The sequence below is a fragment of the Oncorhynchus clarkii genome, chromosome 6 (assembly GCF_045791955.1).
Source record: "Oncorhynchus clarkii lewisi isolate Uvic-CL-2024 chromosome 6, UVic_Ocla_1.0, whole genome shotgun sequence".
Lineage (NCBI taxonomy): Eukaryota > Metazoa > Chordata > Actinopteri > Salmoniformes > Salmonidae > Oncorhynchus > Oncorhynchus clarkii.
Genome location: NC_092152.1, coordinates 70,451,786 through 70,470,396, shown reverse-complemented (window position 1 = coordinate 70,470,396; position 18,611 = coordinate 70,451,786). Strand labels below are relative to the sequence as shown.

Below are 18,611 nucleotides of genomic sequence, written 5' to 3'. Positions count from 1 at the left end.
AACATGTTTGTGTGGACAAATCAGACTAAGTCACGGTAGAACAGTTCATCAATCTTCCTTTCTCCATTCTTAACTTTTGTTTTTCACGGAAGTTCTCTAACCTGACTCTGTTGATCTCAGAGGAGATAAAACCAAGCCAGATCCTACTGTCTGCATTCCAAGGCTTTCTCCACTCCCTTTATAAAGAGGGTTGTTAGCCTGTGTCTTTGCTCTTCATCGGGTCCTTTTAGTCCCCCACCATTTCCCATGACTTCCTGTAGAACCTTACCCTCTCACCACAGTTCATACCTCATAGTGTGCGGCCAGACTGAGGAACAGTATCTGTAAACCTAAACACGCCCTGTTTGGCCTGCCGCCAATGAGAACAATTCCTCCCACAAGAGAAGGCAGTACAAACGCTTCAGAGGAAACTCCATACTATGTGCATATAATTAAACTTACCAGTAAAAAAAGAAAACAGAAGTTCCCTTGAGTTTGTATCTTTTCAATGCAATCATGTATCATGCCAAATCAATTCAATTAAACTATTACTTATGAGAAGCAAATCACCTCACATACTGTAACATAACACAGTGTGAGCTAGCCAACGTAGATGAATAATGCAGAGAAGTAATGACCTGTGTGTGCAGTGGTCTCAGAGTTGGGTTAACTCCCTGTATCAGACACCTCCAACTCTTCTATGCTTCACTCAGACATACATCAATGTGTCAGAGGTAATACTGGGTAGTACTGTAGTCTGTTTCCATATTCAGCACTTTATTTAGGCGTCATTATTACAGATTGTTTCTTACTCATAAATGACAAGAGTGAGGGAATTTAAGAGGCAGTGAGCATTTACGATTAGTAACCATTATGAAACAATGTAGCACAGATCTGTGAAAGAAGATAAGATAATGATAATTTTATTTTCATTCTAAAAGGATACACTGGGAACAACTGTCTGGTCATGTCAGATGCTGTTTATTGTTAGTTATTTGGGGTGAAAATAAACACAGAAGAGGCTCCTTGGATGGAACCGGAAAACATTGTTTCACCATGAAGTGGAGACGGGTGATTAAAAGCAGGGGCTCTTTAAAATGCTGGTGATTATTATTAGTTCAAATGGGAGTTTGGAGGGCACCCATCCTGTATCTTGTATTTCAGTGAAGCATCCATGTACTGTAGAACTAATAACATCTAGAGGGTTGTATTCACTGTATGTCTGCAGGAATGGCAGGTTGAGCCCATATGGTACCAGAGATGAAAAGAGGCATCCAATGCCTTTTACGGGATGAGTCCACTAAGCAAACATTCACACATATGCATGCACACAGGCATGAACCACGCACACACACCGTCCTGAAGTGAAGATTCCTCAGTCATCCAACACACTCTCATGACAATACAAATATTAAGCTGGTAAAGCAGTCCATTTTGAAAGACCAATAAAATGTGATAATTAAAAAAAAATATTGAGTAAAGAAAAGCTGCTTCTCCTCCGTCCTTAAATACATTCGGTAAACACATTCCTCAGAATTATTCAGGTTCCATCAACGCATCCATTTGAGACCAGATGTGTCAGGTTCATTGTGGGGTCCTCCTGCTGGCTCTACCAGCAGGTCCAGAATATAAATCCAGTCAACGGGCCAAGCCGTCTGTTCTAAATGGCTGTGTCGGTGAAGTCACACTTCGTGAACCCTTTCTGTAAAACACAAGGGAGAAGGCCACTTAGATAGAGCAGTCTGTTTTTAGAAAGGGTAAATAGTAGGCCCAGGACGATACCAGTATGGCAAAAATGAAAACACGAAGCAGATCAAACACTTTGCTCCTTTAAAAACCTGCTGTATGTGAAATAGTGTGTGCTATAGCTGGGAAAACCAATACATGTGACTGGATGACAACATAATGATGTTTGTTTCCAACATTAGGGCTAAAGAAGTTAAATCCACTTGTTTCCTTGCCACGATACTAAATAGTATCACATAAATCTAATCCAATTGTACTTGTCCCATGCGCCGAATACAAAAGGTGTAGACTTTACAGTGAAATGCTTACTTACGAGCCCTTCCCCAACAATGCAGAGTTAAAAAGTATGAAAAGGCCAGTGGAGGCTGCTGAGGGGAGGACTGCTATTAATAATGGCTGGAATGGAGTCAATGGAATGGTGGCAAACACATCAAACCTGGTTTCCATATGGTTGATACCATTCCATTGGATCCATTTCAACCATTATAATGAGCCATCCTCCACTCAGCAGCTTCCACTGATGTAGGTAGGGGTAAAAGTGAATAAATAAAAGGTGTCAATGTAAATAATCCAGGTAGCCAGTATATTAACTGTTCAGCAATCTTATGGTTTGGGGGTAGAAGATGTTCAGGAGCCTTTTGGTCCCAGACGCTCTTGTACCACTTGCCATGAGGTAGAGAGAACAGTCTATGACAATTTTTCACGATTCTGGTATCGTCCCAAACAGTGTTTACAAGTGTCAACTGAAGATTGTTTTTTTCTCTGTGCAAAATATCAGACAGCCATTATCTTGCAAGAGACAATCAATGGCTGCTCCCAGCATTCCACTGCCAGATTCCAAACATACAATTTAACTGACCATCCAAGGAAACAAGGGATTAGACACTGCACTACAAACTCAAGTAGCACTATAGCACAAATGACTGTCCAGCTGCCAACCACCAAGCCAAGGTGTTTTACTGGTCCTGTTCAATAAACCCCAAAACAACTCAAGCAAAGAAAACCATGATATAAAAGTTAGTCTAAATATATAACTGATAACAGATAACTAGATTGTATAAACTTGAACTGATAACTGTAGTACCTGCACAGAATGAGGATTCCTAAGGGCCACAAGAAAAATTAACTTCCATTAAAATGTAATAATTAACAGCTTTAGTGAAAATATGTGCCAAAGAACTATGGGGGATATCAGTGGATCCAGGGGAGGGGAGAAAAAAAAAAAGTCTAACAAAAAGTTAGACTAACCATTAGAGGCCATAAAGAAAATAAAGAACCAGAGGGCCATGCACAATGGAAGAGGCCAAACAACCCCCCCCCCCCCCCCCCCCCCCCCCCCGTTCCTGCTCTCCAATCCCATCTAGCACAATGTCTATGTTAAATGGTGTTAGCCTCACCTGTTTATAATCTTTATGCAGCTTGCTGTACTGGAACATGTTGAAGAGTACTGTGGAAGCAGCCTTGGCAGCCTTCAGCTTCCCTGAGCTATAGTAGGAGAAAAACATAGTCAAACAACAGGAGCCAGACAGGAAATTGGAAATAAAAAGCAGACACAATGAATAACAAAAACCAAGAACACTGGAAGACAAGATTCACTAACCTGCTATTGTGGGAAGACTTGATTGCAACAAGTTTGGGGAGTCCATCAAAGAAGGTGATGTCTCTCGCTGCTAGTGAGCTGCCTGCAACCAGGTTGTTGAGGATCCCACATATGTTGACCACCACTTCACCTGAGGGTTCCTTCTGGTGGCCATCACTGGGGAGCTTGGTCACCAGAACGTTCACTACCTTCGTAGCTGGAGGTCAGAAGGGTGAGATGTAGCCATTCTTTAAAGTCTCCTTATAAGGGGAATTACTGTGATTAATATGAATGGAATGGATGGATACAAGGTTGTGGGCAGGAGAGACAGAGGTAGAAATGAACAATGTGGGGTACTGGGGGTTGTGTCTCACACATGTCGTTCTTGTTTCTGCTGTGTCGGGACAGGTTCCTCAGGAGGCCAGTGAGGGAACACATCTCCTGGTCGCTTTGTGTCTGCAGGAGGTCCAGCACCACAGGCAGCATCCGCTCCTGCTCTAAAGCCACCCAACTCAGCACTGACGCCCACTAATACACAAGGAGGAAGGGGAATTCAACACTAGTGTTGAGTACATTTTCAGTTGAACTGTAAATCTGAATGAAGCATAAGTAGCCTGTCATGGTGAAAGTGATGGCTAGGTGAGCCAGTGGGGGAGAGGAGGGGTGGGACTTACCCTGGTCTCTCCGGCTGTGATGTTCTGCAGGGCCCCTGCTGCAGCCTCTCGTGTTGCCGTGTTGGTCTCATAGTGCTGAAGCACGCGGTTATACAGCCCCACCACCTGGGGGTGCCACAGCCACTCCGCCCCCTTCGGCTGCTTAGCCACCTCTGAGGTGGACAGTTCCTGGTTCCGTCGCTATAGAGATCAGGGGGAGAGATTCATTACAGAAAAAACATATCATGGTTCCATATCCATCAGGATTGCATGACGACATACTGTACATGTTTCAGTGTCTTGATGTTTAGCCGTAACTTGATATTTCCTTTGGGTTTGCCTTGTGTAAATGACACCTACCTCTTTTGCCTTCTTGCTCTGTGGGGTGAAACAGCCAATGGACTCAGTCCCAGTAGTGGCTCTGGCCCACGTAGGCCCCTCCAGTCGCAGTAGGGTTGAGGGAGGGATCTCACTGTACAGCTGATAAGACAGGTTACTCAGGACACACACTGCATTCTCTACACCCTGCAGGCACATACAAAGATGGAGGGGGGGAGAGAAGGAGGGAGCGAGAGAAAGAGAGCGAGAGGGTGAGATAGAAACACTGGTGGCCATTGTGTCTCTCAGAGCAGCCTGCGTTACATAAGGCATAGCAGATAGGCCACAGCATGACCAGTCTGGCTGTCTGGTAGATAATACAAACAGTACCACTAATGATGAACTGTACAGATACTTTGATTGGCTCTCACTCTACCCCAGCTGAACCAATGAGTTGCTGAAGCCTATCGTATTTAAGATCAAATCAAATGAGATATTAAATCAGTGAAAAGGGTTGGACCTGAAAGAACATGCCCAGAAAAATAATCAAGTTGTGAAACAAACACACAATAATGTGACATAGGTAGAACAGTTGAGGTGTACTTTGTCCTCTGATTTCTCATCCTGAAGGGAGTTCTGGATGTAGGCCACCAGTGAGTCCACCAGCCCTCGCATGTGTCTCATCTGCTGCCTCGTCCTCTCATTCACTGTGCTCAGGTTCCTGAACAGAGGAAGAGAGTACAGAGAAGTATGTATACAGTACATGTAACAGTCCATGTACAGTGTGTATGTATACAACATGTAGGCAGATATGTATAGCTACCTCAGGCAGCCTGTGGTGTTGTAGAAGATGTCTGCCTCAGATGGACTCTGACGGATCAGCTCTGGATCTCCACCACTGCACAGGGGCACCAGCACCCTCTCTGTGAGCTCACTCAATGTCTCTCTGGCCAACTTCTCCTTCAGACTCTCCTTAGAGGACATGTTCCACAGAATACCTGCAGGACAGACAGAGGAGAGAGAGGGTCTATTGAACTACTCCGTCGCATACACTAAAACGGCCTCTATGACCAGGATAGAGTGTGTGCTGATTACCTGACATCCAAATGATTTAACTTCAATAGGTCTAAATAATCACTATTAACACAGTGGGATTCATGTCATATGATGCCAAAGTAAACCCTTGGGAGCCTATTTTCTATGTGGCCAATAAATAATATCTGATGTATCAATATCAAATGTATTGTTATTTTGTCACATGCGCCAAATACAACAGTGAAATGCTTACTTAGAAGCTCTTAACTAACAATGCAGTTTTAAGAAAATAAAAAGTGTTAGGACAGTATTTACTAAAATAAACTTGAAATAAAAAAATAATAATTTAAATATAAAATAAGACAAATTGAGAAAATAACAAATAATTAAGGAGCAACAAAAAAGTAACAGTAGCAAGGCAATATACAGGGGGTATCGGTCCAGAGTCAATCTGCGGGGGCAGCGGTTAGTCGAGGTAATTGAGGTAATATGTACATGTAGATAGAGGTAAAGTGACTATGCATGGAAAATAAAGAGAAAGCATCAGCGTAAAATGAGGGAGGGGGGGGGGGGGGGGGGGACGACGACGACGACAATGCTAATAGTCCGGGTAGCCATTTGATTAGCTGTTCAGGAGTCTAATGGCTTGGGGGCAGAAGCTGTTAGAAGCCTTTTGGACCTTCTACGGATCTGTAATGGGAAATATTATTTCTAAACTCAGCAAAAAAAAGAAACGTCCTCTCACTGTCAACTGCTTTTATTTTCAGCAAACTTAACATGTGTAAATATTTGTATCAACATAACAAGATTCAACAACTGAGACATAAACTGAACAAGTTCCACAGATGTGACTAACAAAAATTGAATAATGTGTCCCTGAACAAAAGGGGGGCAAAATCAAAAGTAACAGTAACAGTCAGTATCTGGTGCAGTCGCCAGCTGCATTAAGTACTGCAGTGCATCTCCTCCTCATGGACTGCACCAGATTTGCAAGTTCTTGCTGTGAGATGTTACCCCATCACTCTTCCACCAAGGTACCTGCAAGTTCCCGGACATTTCCTGGGGGAATGGCCCTAGCCCTCACCCTCCGATCCAACAGGTCCCAGACGTGCTCAATGGGATTGAGATCCGGGCTCTTCGCTGGCCATGGCAGAGCACTGACATTCCGGTCTTGCAGGAAATCATGCACAGAATGAGAAGTATGCTGGGGGCATTGTCATGCTGAAGGGTCATGTCAGGATGAGCCTGCAGGAAGGGTACCACATGAGGGAGGAGGATGTCTTCCCTGTAACACACAGCGTTGAGATTGCCTACAATCTACAAGTCCTCAGTCCAGCCTATTGTGGACAGTCTGAGCACTGATGGGGGGATTGTGCGTTCCTGGTGTAAATCGGGCAGTTGTTGCCATCCTGTACCTGTCCCGCAGGTGTGATGTTCAGATGTAACAACACCTGCACAGGATCGGTACATGTGGTCTGCCACTGTGAGGACGATCAGCTGTCCGTCCTGACTCCCTGTAGTACTGTCTTAGGCATCTCACAGTACGGACATTGCAATTTATTGCCCTGGCCACATCTGCAGTCCTCATGCCTCCTTGCAGCATGCCTAAGGCATGTTCATGTAGATGAGCAGGGACCCTAGGCATCTTTCTTTTGGTGTTTTTCCCTTTTCGCCAGAGCGGAAGATCCCAATCACGTTCTGCTTGTGTGTTTCTTTACCTCTACTTTACTCACCAGTTTTTGTGGTCACCCTCCCTTCACATTTCTCACTGTCAGTCTTGAATTATGATTATTTTACAGGTGAAGTTTACATGTGAAATGCCATGCAGCGTCTGATTTGATCTCAATCCAATTCATGGGGATGTGCATATATATCTTCTTTAAACAGTGAAGTAATCTACACTGTTGGTTTCAATTATATACAGTTAGCAAAAACTTTAGCAGATGGTGTTAACAAACTGTAGCTTACCTGTGTTTAGTTATCATCAAAGCACATATTTTGCCTAGTGGTGCACATTGCTGAGTTTTGGTCACTGTCACGCCCTGATCTGTTTCACCTGTCCTTGTGATTGTCTCCACCCCCTCCAGGTGTCGCTTATTTTCCCTGGTGTATTTATCCTTATGTTTCCTGCCTTTGCCTGTTTTTTTTGACTCCATTCCCACCTGCCTGACCTTGGCTACCCCTTTTGGATTGTTAATAAACATATTGGACTCATCTGCCTCCTGTGTCTGCATCTGGGTCTCGTCTTGTGCCCTTATAGCCACATGAGAGAAAAATGCAACCATTTGCACAATCATCCTAAAATCTCATATGAATGTTTTTTTTTTACAGTAACGTTATACTATGCTATTATATTCAGTTATGTAGAATACTATAATTATGTGATGTTGCAGAAATTGATTCAGCCTTGATCTAACTTTATTAAACAAGCACCATTCCTGAGAGTAGTCTGTTCCCTGGGCAGCCAAAAACAAACATACATTCCTATTTCTGCAAGCACAAAACTCTCTCAACTTAACTTCCTGCTGATGGGGCATCAACTGGCTTTTCATTGTATCTAAAGTGGTTGGGTAGGTTAAACCCGTAGAATATTCACACAGCAAGCAGTTTGTATTTGTATTTATTGCTGCCAAAGCAGCAGCTACTCTTCCTGATGTCGAGCAAAATTAAGGCAGTTTATACCATTTTAAAAACATTACAATACATTCACAGATTTCACAACACACTGTGTGTCCTCAGGCCCCTACTCCACCACATATCTACAGTACTAAATCCATGTGTATGTATCGTGTGTGTGTGTGCGCGCGCGCGCGCGTGCCGTGTGTGCGCGCCAATATTTGTGTTGCTTCACGGTCCCCGCTGTTCCATAAGGTGTTTTTTTAATCAGATTTTGAAATCTAATTTTACTGCTTGCGTCAGGTATTTGATGTGGAATAGAGTTCCATGTAGTCATGGCTCCATGTGCTTCCCATAGTCTGTTCTGGACTTGGAGACTGTGAAGAGACCTCCTGTGGCATGTCTTGTGGGGTATGCATGGGTGTCCGAGCTGTGTGCCAGTAGTTCAGACAGACAGCTCGGGTCATTCAACTTGTCAATACCTCTCATAAATAAAAGTAGTGAAGAAGTCAATCTCTCCTCCACTTTCAGCCAGGAGAAATTGACATGTATATTATTAATATTAGCTCTCTGTGTACATCCAAGGTCCAGCCGTGCTGCCCTTTTCTGAGCCAATTGCAATTTTCCTAAGTCCTTTTTTGTGGCACCTGACCATACGACTGAACAGTAGTCAAGGTGCGACAAAACTAGGGCCAGTAGGACCTGCCTTGTTAATAGTGTTGTTACTCCAAGCAGTTTTAGTCATCTCAACGTGCTCAATTTCCACAAGATTTAGTTGAGGTTTAGGGTTTAGTGAGTGTTTTGTTCCAAATACAATGCTTTAAGTTTTAGAAATATTTAGGGCTAACTTATTCCTTGCCACCCTCTCTGAAACTAACTGCAGCTCTTTGTTGAGTGTTGCAGTCATTTCAGTTGCTGTCGTAGCTAACGTGTATAAAGTTGAGTCATCCGCATACATAGACACTCTGGCTTTACTCAAAGTCAGTGGCATGTCGTTATTAAAAATTGAAAAAAGCAAGGGGCCTAAACAGCTACCTTGGGGAATTCCTGATTCTAACTGGATTATATTTGAGTGGCATCCATTAAAGAACACCCTCTGTGTTCTGTTAGACAAGTAACTCTTTATCCACATTATAGCAGGGGGTGTAAAGCCATAACACATATGTTTTTCCAGCAGCAGACTATGATCAATAATGTCAAAAGCTGCATTGAAATCTAACAAGACAGCCCCCACAATCATTTTATCATCAATTTCTCTCAGCCAATCATCAGTCATTTGTGTAAGTGCTGTGCTTGTTGAGTGTCCTTCCCTATAAGCATGCTGAAATTCTGTAGTCAATTTATTTACTGTGAAATTGCATTGTATCTGGTCAAAAAATGTAGAAGTTTACTAAGGGTTGGTAACAGGCTGGTCGGCTATTTGAGCCTTAAAGGGGGCTTTACTATTCTTGGGTAGCGGAATGACTTTAGCTTCCCTCCAGGCCTGAGGGCACATGCTCTCTAGTAGGCTTAAATTGAAGATGTGGCAAATAAGAGTGGCAATATTGTCTGCTATTATCCTCAGTAATTTTCCATCTAGATTGTCAGACCCCGGTGGCTTGTCATTGTTGATAGACAACAAAAATTATTTCACCTCTTCCACACTGACTTTACGGAATTCAAAAGTACAATTCCTGTCTTTCATAATTTGGTCCGATATACTTGGATATGTAGTGTCAGCGTTTGTTGCTGGCATGTCATCCCTAAGTTTGCTTATCTTGCCAATGAAAAAGTCATTAAAGTAGTTTGCAATATCAGTGGGCTTTGTGATCAATGAGCCATCTGATTCAATAAATGAAGAAGCCAGGTTGGCTTTTTTCCCCCAAAATGTTATTTGTCTGGACTTCTCAAAGTTGTAGAAGTAAACAGAAAATAGAACATTCACACAGCAGCAATGTTTTTCATAAAACTGATAGGATATTGATATTGGTTAGAAAAAAGCAAATGATATTGATATAGATTTTCCATATCGGTGTCCATCACTACTAAAAATATATTATATTTGGGATTTAAACTTTATTAACTTTATGCTGGACTCTAATTGAAAGAAAGTGTTTATTTGAATCTCTGATTGGGGACATGTCACTTTGAATGTTTTGCTTTTCTTGCTCTCATACTGACACAGTATTTCCTTGAACTTTAAAATTGTAACTTAGTTTGAGATCCAAGCTGATTGTTAAAGTATATAGATGATCTTACCAGTGATGTTCTTGTGAAGCTCCTCATCTGGTTCGTTTAGGACACTGATGAGCTTGGTTATTCCCTCGGCCTCAATGAGGGCCGCCTTGTTGTCCATGTTCTCATAGATGAGGTTGCGTGTAGCGCCTGTAGCATAGCACTGGACCTCCTGGCTGTCACTGCTGAAGAGCTGCACCAGGGCTGGGACACCCTTCAGCAGACGCACCTGTAGACAGGGTGGGCCAGTCTATATGACTATCAGGCTTACTAAGCCATAACAAGACAATCAATTATATATTACAATGGATTTTTGATAAGAGCATGGAGATCTCAGTTTAGTTTAAACAGTAGGGCTGTAAATTCAATTTTGGGCAATGAAGTATGTTCCTGTAAATGGCTATTATTATTGAGAAGGACCTGTTACCTGGTTCTTGGCATCACTGCTATGGTAACATTGGTGCTGGATGTAGGCTGCTCCCAGCACCTGCATGGCTGTGTCGGACATGAAGAGATAGTTGACCGCGGTGGGCATGTCTAAACTGTGCAGGGAGTTCTGGTACTGACCCCAGCCTCCGCACACACTGCCACTGCCCCCGCCAGACACCTGACAAACTGATCTGGACATGGCGGTCCTCGTCCGGCTGGTCTGGTAGCCGCCCAGCTGGATGTCGTCATGGTGGAGGTAGCCAATGTTGACTGGAGGCTGGCTGATTCTATATCTGGGTTCTAACTCCACCGCTGAGCGAGACGAGTACCCACCTCCCAAGTACTGCTGGGATACCGGGGGCATCTAGAGGACATACAGAGAGAACACTGTTACACTTAACTATCTACACTATAAAAATCCCCAAAAAGCAAACATTGGCCAAACTGTCTAGTTTAAAAATTAGGTAATGGGTAAGATGTTTTTAGACTCTTTGGGCAGTAGAATCCTGTCCAGAGATTTTTGTTCCTGTGTCTCATCTAAACATAGATATGGTAGGATCCTGTGAAATACTGCATGTATGTGCTGTGAGGGTGCAGCTGTGAAGTGTGTCACTGTGGTAGGACTGTGGAGTTTCTTTTTTTAACACATCTCTCCTGGTTTAGATAAGGGACAAAGGTGGCATGGCAATCAGCTAGAAAAGTAGGACTTTGGGGCTGTTGGATTAGGGTTTATCATGAAGGCAAAAATAAACACAACTGAACATTAGAAAATATGAAGTCCTACCGTACTCACCTTCATGGTCCTGCTCCCTGTGTTATACACCATTGACTTAGAGCTGAATCCGGGGTTGTACGTGTTAAATCTCATTGTGCCACCATGGTCTACATGTGGATAGAGAAATAGTTTGTCTTAGACAGAGAATGCAACCACAACATTCTCCTGAGATTACAACTTTGTAATTAGTCTAATTACATATTAATGAAGTTATAACGTGTCTTGTTCTTGTTACCACAAAGAGTGACCAATGATGACTGATTAGCTTCTTGCCACTTTCTTTGCTATTTGGACTCATGGTTACTATGTTTGTGCATGAAAAACAACAACAATATCAGCCTCAGCTGTACACCAAGACAAGCAGCAAACATGTAGAAATGTAAACACACACCCAGGGAGATATTGCACAATACCTAATGTTTTAAAGGGGATTAGCCTAAAACTGGAGCTGCACTGTACTGAGATATAGAAACATTGAGGGAAGAAACAAGATAATGTTGGACTAAGCAAGCAGGGTAGTATACCTTTGGGAGACTCTTTGTTTTGTGAGAGAGAGTGCATAACAGGACATAAAAATCTCATTTTCTTACTGTGTATACAAGCACTGTATGTTTTGACTGTATAACCATGGCAACAGTGTGATAATATGATGTTGTAAGTCATTTGAGACTGTATTATCTATCTACAGTATTATCTATAGCCCCCTGTTGAGTTTGAATAGGAGTTACCATAACATAAGCTTTTGTCAAATAAACTATGCATTATATTCCCAATATCCCCTCCATTATGAGTTTTACTTACACACACATACACACACACATACTCACACACACGAATATGATCAATTGTTGGGAATGTACTTCACTGCTGAGTGGAATAGGCCTACTATCACTGTATGTTTTCAATCAAAAAAACGTTCTTAATTTGTTTATAACAGCACTATAATTAACAGTATAGTTTTCCCAACCCAAGTTGTTTGCCTTCTCATTGCAAAACACAGGCAGCTGACTGATTTATGTGTTGGTTTCACGTAGTTCTTTTTGAGATCTGACCACAATATCCCACGCAACCCACTCAACCCTGTCCAAAATAGAACATGAGCTGAGCAGCTTGGTGCTACTGATAACCCATTCTGAAGAGCTGAATGTATGGAACATTCGTGTCCAACCATCGGAGGGTCCCACTTTTTTTAATCAGAGCATTATGTTATCAATATCCACCATGACTAGCAGTTCAAAACTACCATTATACTTTATCATATTATACTGTATTGTGCATAATTTCCCTCCCTAATCCTGTAAAAAAAATAATGTCATAAAGTGTCAACTATCCGAAATTGACATGCTCAAAACATTGCCCACTAAACTAGCTACCTGAGGATATCATTCTAGTGTTAAAAAAATAAACATTATCCAACTGTGTAACCATTTTGAGGAATCCAGCTAAATAGTCCTTCTATTAGTATTGGGCATGAAATAATCTTTAAAAGTGTTAAATCAGTCAGCACAAGGATTAAAAGCTCAGAGACTAAATACTACCCTTTTCTTCAATAATTCCCTGAGTTGATCCTCTGTCACTTATGAGCCATGTGACTGTTACTTGTTCATACTGTATAGGCATCAAACTTCTGCTAAAATCTAAAGCCTCGGGTGCCATAGCCTTGTAAGATGTGAATGACAAACCCATGAAAAGGAATGTCACTCACATAATATGGTTCATTGCCACATGCAGTGATATTTCCTGGCTGTGACTAAATGTTTTATTCAATGCTTTAGCACACTCTGCAAACCCGGATGTTCTAGACGTGTCTGAATCCTGACTTAGGAAGACCACCAAAAATTCTGAAATCTCCATTCCGAACTACAATATTTTCAGACAAGATAGAACAGCCAAAGGGGGCGGTGTTGCAATCTACTGCAGAGATAGCCTGCAGAGTTATGTCCTACAGAGTTCTGTCCTACTATCCAGGTCTGTACCCAAACAATTTGAACTTCTACTTTTAAAAATCCACCTCTTTAAAAACAAGTCTCTCACTGCTGCAATAGACCACTCTCCGCCCCCAGCTGTGCTCTGGACACCATATGTGAACTGATTGCCCCCCATCTATCTTCAGAGCTCGTGCTGGCTGCTAGGCGACCTAAACTGGAACATACTTAACACCCCAGCCAACCTACAATCTAAGCTTGATGCCCTCAATCTCACATAAATGATCAATGAACCTGCCAGATACCACCCCAAAGCCGTAAACACGGGCACCCTCATAGATATCATCCTAACCAACTTGCCCTCTAAGTACACCTCTGCTGTTTTCAACCAAGATCTCAGCAATCACTGCCTCATTGCCTGCATCCGTAATGGGTCAGCGGTCAAACAACCTCCACTCATCACTGTCAAACGCTCCCTGAAACACTTCAGCGAGCAGGCCTTTCTTATCAACCTGGCCGGGTATCCTGGAAGGACATTGACCTCATCCCGTCAGTAGAGGATGCCTGGTTATTTTTTTTAAATGCCTTCCTCACCATCTTAAATAAGCATGCCCCTTTCAAGAAATTTAGAACCAGGAACAGATATAGCCCCTGGTTCTCTCCAGACCTGACTGCCCTTAACCAACACAAAAACATCCTATGGCGTTCTGCATTAGCATCAAACAGCCCCTGTGATATGCAACTTTTCAGGGAAGCTAGAAACCAATACACACAGGCAGTTAGAAAAGCCAATGCTAGCTTTTTCAAGCAGAAATTTGCTTCCTGCAACACAAACTCAAAAGATCTGGGACACTGTAAAGTCCATGGAGAATAAGAACACCTCCTCCCAGCTGCCCACTGCACTGAGGATAGGAAACACTATCACCACCAATAAATCCACTATAATTGAGAATTTCAATAAGCATTTTTCTACGGCTGGCCATGCTTTCCACCTGGCTACCCATACCCCGGTCAACAGCACTGTACCCCCCACAGCATCTCGCCCAAGTCTTCCCCATTTCTCCTTCTCCCAAATCCAGTCAGCTGATGTTCTGAAAGAGCTGCAAACTCTTGACCCCTACAAATCAGCCAGGCTAGACAATCTGGACCCTTTCTTTCTAAAATTATCTGCCGAATTTGTTGCAACCCCTATTACTAGCCTGTTCAACCTCTCTTTCGTGTCGTCTGAGATTCCCAAAGATTGGAAAGCAGCTGTGGTCATCCCCCTCTTCAAAGGGGGGGACACTCTTGACCCAAACTGCTACAGACCTATATCTATCCTACCCTGCCTTTCTAAGGTCTTCGAAAGCCAAGTCAACAAACAGATTACCGACCATTTCGAATCCCACCATACCTTCTCCGCTATGCAATCTGGTTTCCGAGCTGGTCATGGGTGCACCTCAGCCATGCTCAAGGTCCTAAACAATATCTTAACCGCCATCGATAAGAAACAGTACTGTGCAGCCGTATTCATTGACCTGGCCAAGGCTTTCGACTCTGACAATCACCACATCCTCATCGGCAGACTCGATAGCCTTGGTTTCTCAAATGATTGCCTCGCCTGGTTCACCAACTATTTATCTGATAGAGTTCAGTGTGTCAAATCGGAGGGCCTGTTGTCCGGGCCTCTGGCAGTTTCTATGGGGGTACCACAGGGTTCAATTCTTGGACCGACTCTCTTCTTTGTATACATCAATGATGTCGCTCTTGCTGCTGGTGAGTCTCTGATCCACCTCTACGCAGATGACACCATTCTGCATACTTCTGGCCCTTCTTTGGACTCTTTGTTAACAACCCTCCAGACGAGCTTCAATGCCATACAACTCTCCTTCCGTGGCCTCCAATTGCTCTTAAATACAAGTAAAACTAAATGCATGCTCTTCAACCGATCGCTGCCTGCACCTGCCCGCCCGTCCAACATCACATCAACATCATCCACATCTGGATGGTTCTGACTTAGAATATGTGGACAACTACAAATACCTAGGTGTCTGGTTAGACTGTAAACTCTCCTTCCAGACTCACATCAAACATCTCCAATCCAAAGTTAAATCTAGAATTGGCTTCCTATTTCGCAAAAAAGCCTCCTTCCTCCTGTCTCAGCCTCCAGTATTTATGCTGCAGTAGTTTATGTGCCGGGGGGGCTAGGGTCAGTTTGTTATATCTGGAGTACTTCTCCTGTCCTATTCGGTGTCCTGTGTGAATCTAAGTGTGCGTTCTCTAATTCTCTCCTTCTCTCTTTCTTTCTCTCTCTCGGAGGACCTGAGCCCTAGGACCATGCCCCAGGACTACCTGACATGATGACTCCTTGCTGTCCCCAGTCCACCTGGCCGTGCTGCTGCTCCAGTTTCAACTGACCTGAGCCCTAGGCCCATGCCCCAGAACTACCTGACATGATGACTCCTTGCTGTCCCCAGTCCACCTGACCGTGCTGCTGCTCCAGTTTCAACTGTTCTGCCTTATTATTATTCGACCATGCTGGTAATTTATGAACATTTGAACATCTTGGCCATGTTCTGTTATAATCTCCACCCGGCACAGCCAGAAGAGGACTGGCCACCCCACATAGCCTGGTTCCTCTCTAGGTTTCTTCCTAGGTTTTGGCCTTTCTAGGGAGTTTTTCCTAGCCACCGTGCTTCTACACCTGCATTGCTTGCTGTTTGGGGTTTTAGGCTGGGTTTCTGTACAGCACTTTGAGATATCAGCTGATGTACGAAGGGCTATATAAATACATTTGATTTGATTTGATTTGATTCACTCATGCTGCCAAACATACCCTTGTAAAACTGACCATCCTACCGATCCTCGACTCCGGCGACGTCATTTACAAAACAGCCTCCAATTCCCTACTCAATAAATTGGATGCAGTCTATCACAGTGCCATCCGTTTTGTCACCAAAGCCCCATATACTACCCACCACTGCGACCTGTACGCTCTCGTTGGCTGGCCCTCGCTTAATACTCGTCGCCAAACCCACTAGATCCAGGTCATCTTACAAGACCCTGCTAGGTAAAGTCCCCCCTTATCTCACCTCGCTGGTCACCATAGCAGCACCCACCTGTAGCACGCGCTCCACCAGGTATATCTCTCTGATCACCCCCAAAACCAATTCTTACTTTGGCCGCCTCTCCTTCCAGTTCTCTGCTGCCAATAACTGGAACGAACTGCAAAAATCTCTGAAACTGGAAACACATCCCCCTCACTAGCTTTAAGCACCAGCTGTCAGAGCAGCTCACAGATTACTGCACCTGTACATAGCCCATCTATAATTTAGCCCAAGCAACTACCTCTCCCCCTACTGTATTTATTTAGCTCCTTTGCACCCCTATTATTTCTATCTCTACTTTGCACATTCTTCCACTGCAAATGTAGCATTCCAGTGTTTATTTTTTACATTTATTTTTTACTTGCTATATTGCATTTACTTTGCCGCCATGGCCTTTTTTACCTTTACCTCCCGTATCTCACCTCATTTGCTCACATTCTATATAGACTTATTTTTCTACTGTATTATTGACTATGTTTGTTTTACTCCATGTGTAACTCTGTGTTGTTGTATGTGTCGAACTGCTTTGCTTTATCTTGGCCAGGCCGCAATTGTAAATGAGAACTTGTTCTCAACTTGCCTACCTGGTTAAATAAAGGTTAAATAAATAAAAATGTAATGCTTTTTCAGAATATCACATCTTCTGTGTATAAGTAACTTTTTATATACAGAATTACTGTTTGGCATCTGGCAAGACAGATTGAATGCTTTACTGGTTTGCCATAGCATCTGTTGACACCATGACTGCAGATGTGAGGACCATTGGTCAGATCACTCAGATGTGTTACCTTGCCCCTGCATGTTATGAAATACCTGCAGGCCTGCATTTTCATGGCATGTAGGAGAGAGTAATATAGCCTAGTTGGAGGTGGTCTTACGGGAAACCGCTATACCTTAATATGACTACTCATACCACACTATAAACCCTTAAAGACTTCCAAAACTTTGTTAATTAGTATTTGGTCTGGTCTACACACAGCTGGTAATTCATGTGTGCTTTTAAATTGAAAAACAAATGCCTCACATTTCTAAAATGGGACAACGTAAAATAAGTTGCCCACCTGGGAAAATGCAGTTCGAGCTGTTCAGCCGTGTGAGGGTAGAATACTTCTTTTCGGCGAGGCGCAAATTGACTTGTTGTTGAACCCTCTTAGCCCTTTCCACCTCGTCCATTATGGAACCCCTCGGTCCCAACTGCACATCGGACGGGACTGCATAAGAGGTGACAGCGGTGTTGGGCTGTAGGGCAGACAGAAAGCAGCTCGCTGAAGCAACGGTCGCACTCATTGCGATAACCACAAATTGAAACAATCATTTCAAATTGACAGAGGACCTTCAAATAGAGTCCCTAGTTCGTTATTATGTGTAAATGACGCCCAGCTCCTATGTATAAAGTGGCAGACTCATGCACTCAATAATTCCTAAAGGCACGCAGACCACCCTGCTACACTTCTTTCTGAATTTATGCTTGCCTCCTCCAGCCAAACGCTAGGAGTTATTTGATGTCACGCAGTCTCACATTGGCAACACACAGCCTACTGCAGCAGCTGCAGCATAATACACTAGGAGAATGTTTCAATTAAAGCTGGAATCTTTAGTTGTAATATACATTTTTGGATATAAATTAAAGGAACTGTTCCAGTGAAAATCGAAATGGTAAAATTTCACATTCTGTTAACTCATATGTTGTTGACTTATTCTATCCTCATATATACTCGTAGTTGTGGCCAAAGCATAAAACACTTCAAAAAACCCACCTCAAACTTGTAGGCTATCAGCGGTCTACTGGCATGATTATTTTTAATGACCGGTATATGCCCACAATATTCTGTTCTTGTTTTTCCCTCGCTACTGAATTGATGTGAATTGAATTGAAGTTAATAATTAGCCTATTAATTTGCTATGAAACGACAGGACATAATTTGAGACCATGTCATCTCCTTCTGAACCAACATTGCATACCTTACCATCTTTGACCCATGCCCAGTTTTAGGTACCTAATGTAGGTACAATAAAACACTCACAAGGCTTACATGTATCATTATCCCATCAAATAATCCAAAGACCCCAACATAGTCAGATTAAGGGACTCACCATCATAATAGGTTTAGGGAGCCTATGCCAGAGTGTTTTAAATATTTTCTGTCTTCTTTCCGTATTCCTTCTACCTACAGTTAGCTCTAGTCCGTCTGTTCTCTTTTAGGGAGGTGGTGGTTTTAGACTAAGGAGTGCTGAGCTCTGAGGGCTCACCCCTGA

General features: G+C 43.0%; 1 protein-coding gene across 1 annotated transcript; it reads right to left on the bottom strand.

Moving 5' to 3' along the window:
• Positions 1-941: 941 nt before the first annotated feature.
• LOC139412209 (plakophilin-3-like) lies at positions 942-17,832 on the bottom strand. Its single transcript, XM_071159031.1, has 12 exons — positions 17,417-17,832; positions 11,363-11,451; positions 10,568-10,933; positions 10,165-10,369; positions 5,099-5,273; positions 4,879-4,996; positions 4,318-4,482; positions 3,979-4,158; positions 3,679-3,832; positions 3,326-3,521; positions 3,123-3,210; positions 942-1,681 (listed from the first exon to the last, which is right to left on the bottom strand). Exons 1-12 carry the CDS (start codon positions 17,640-17,642, stop codon positions 1,640-1,642), a joined length of 2,004 nt encoding a protein of 667 aa, XP_071015132.1. The 5' UTR covers positions 17,643-17,832; the 3' UTR covers positions 942-1,639.
• Between the last annotated feature and the right edge of the window lie 779 nt (positions 17,833-18,611).

What these genes read in the sequence shown, in the direction of transcription:
- LOC139412209 (XM_071159031.1), bottom strand. Translation starts at nt 17,642, where the DNA reads ATGAGTGCGACCGTTGCTTCAGCGAGCTGCTTTCTGTCTGCCCTACAG. An exon ending in CTCGAACTGCATTTTCCCAG is followed by an intron (nt 11,452 to 17,416) that starts GTGGGCAACTTA and finishes ATCCACATGTAG; the next exon opens with ACCATGGTGGCACAATGAGA. An exon ending in CAGAAACAAGAACGACATGT is followed by an intron (nt 3,522 to 3,678) that starts GTGAGACACAAC and finishes TCTGACCTCCAG; the next exon opens with CTACGAAGGTAGTGAACGTT.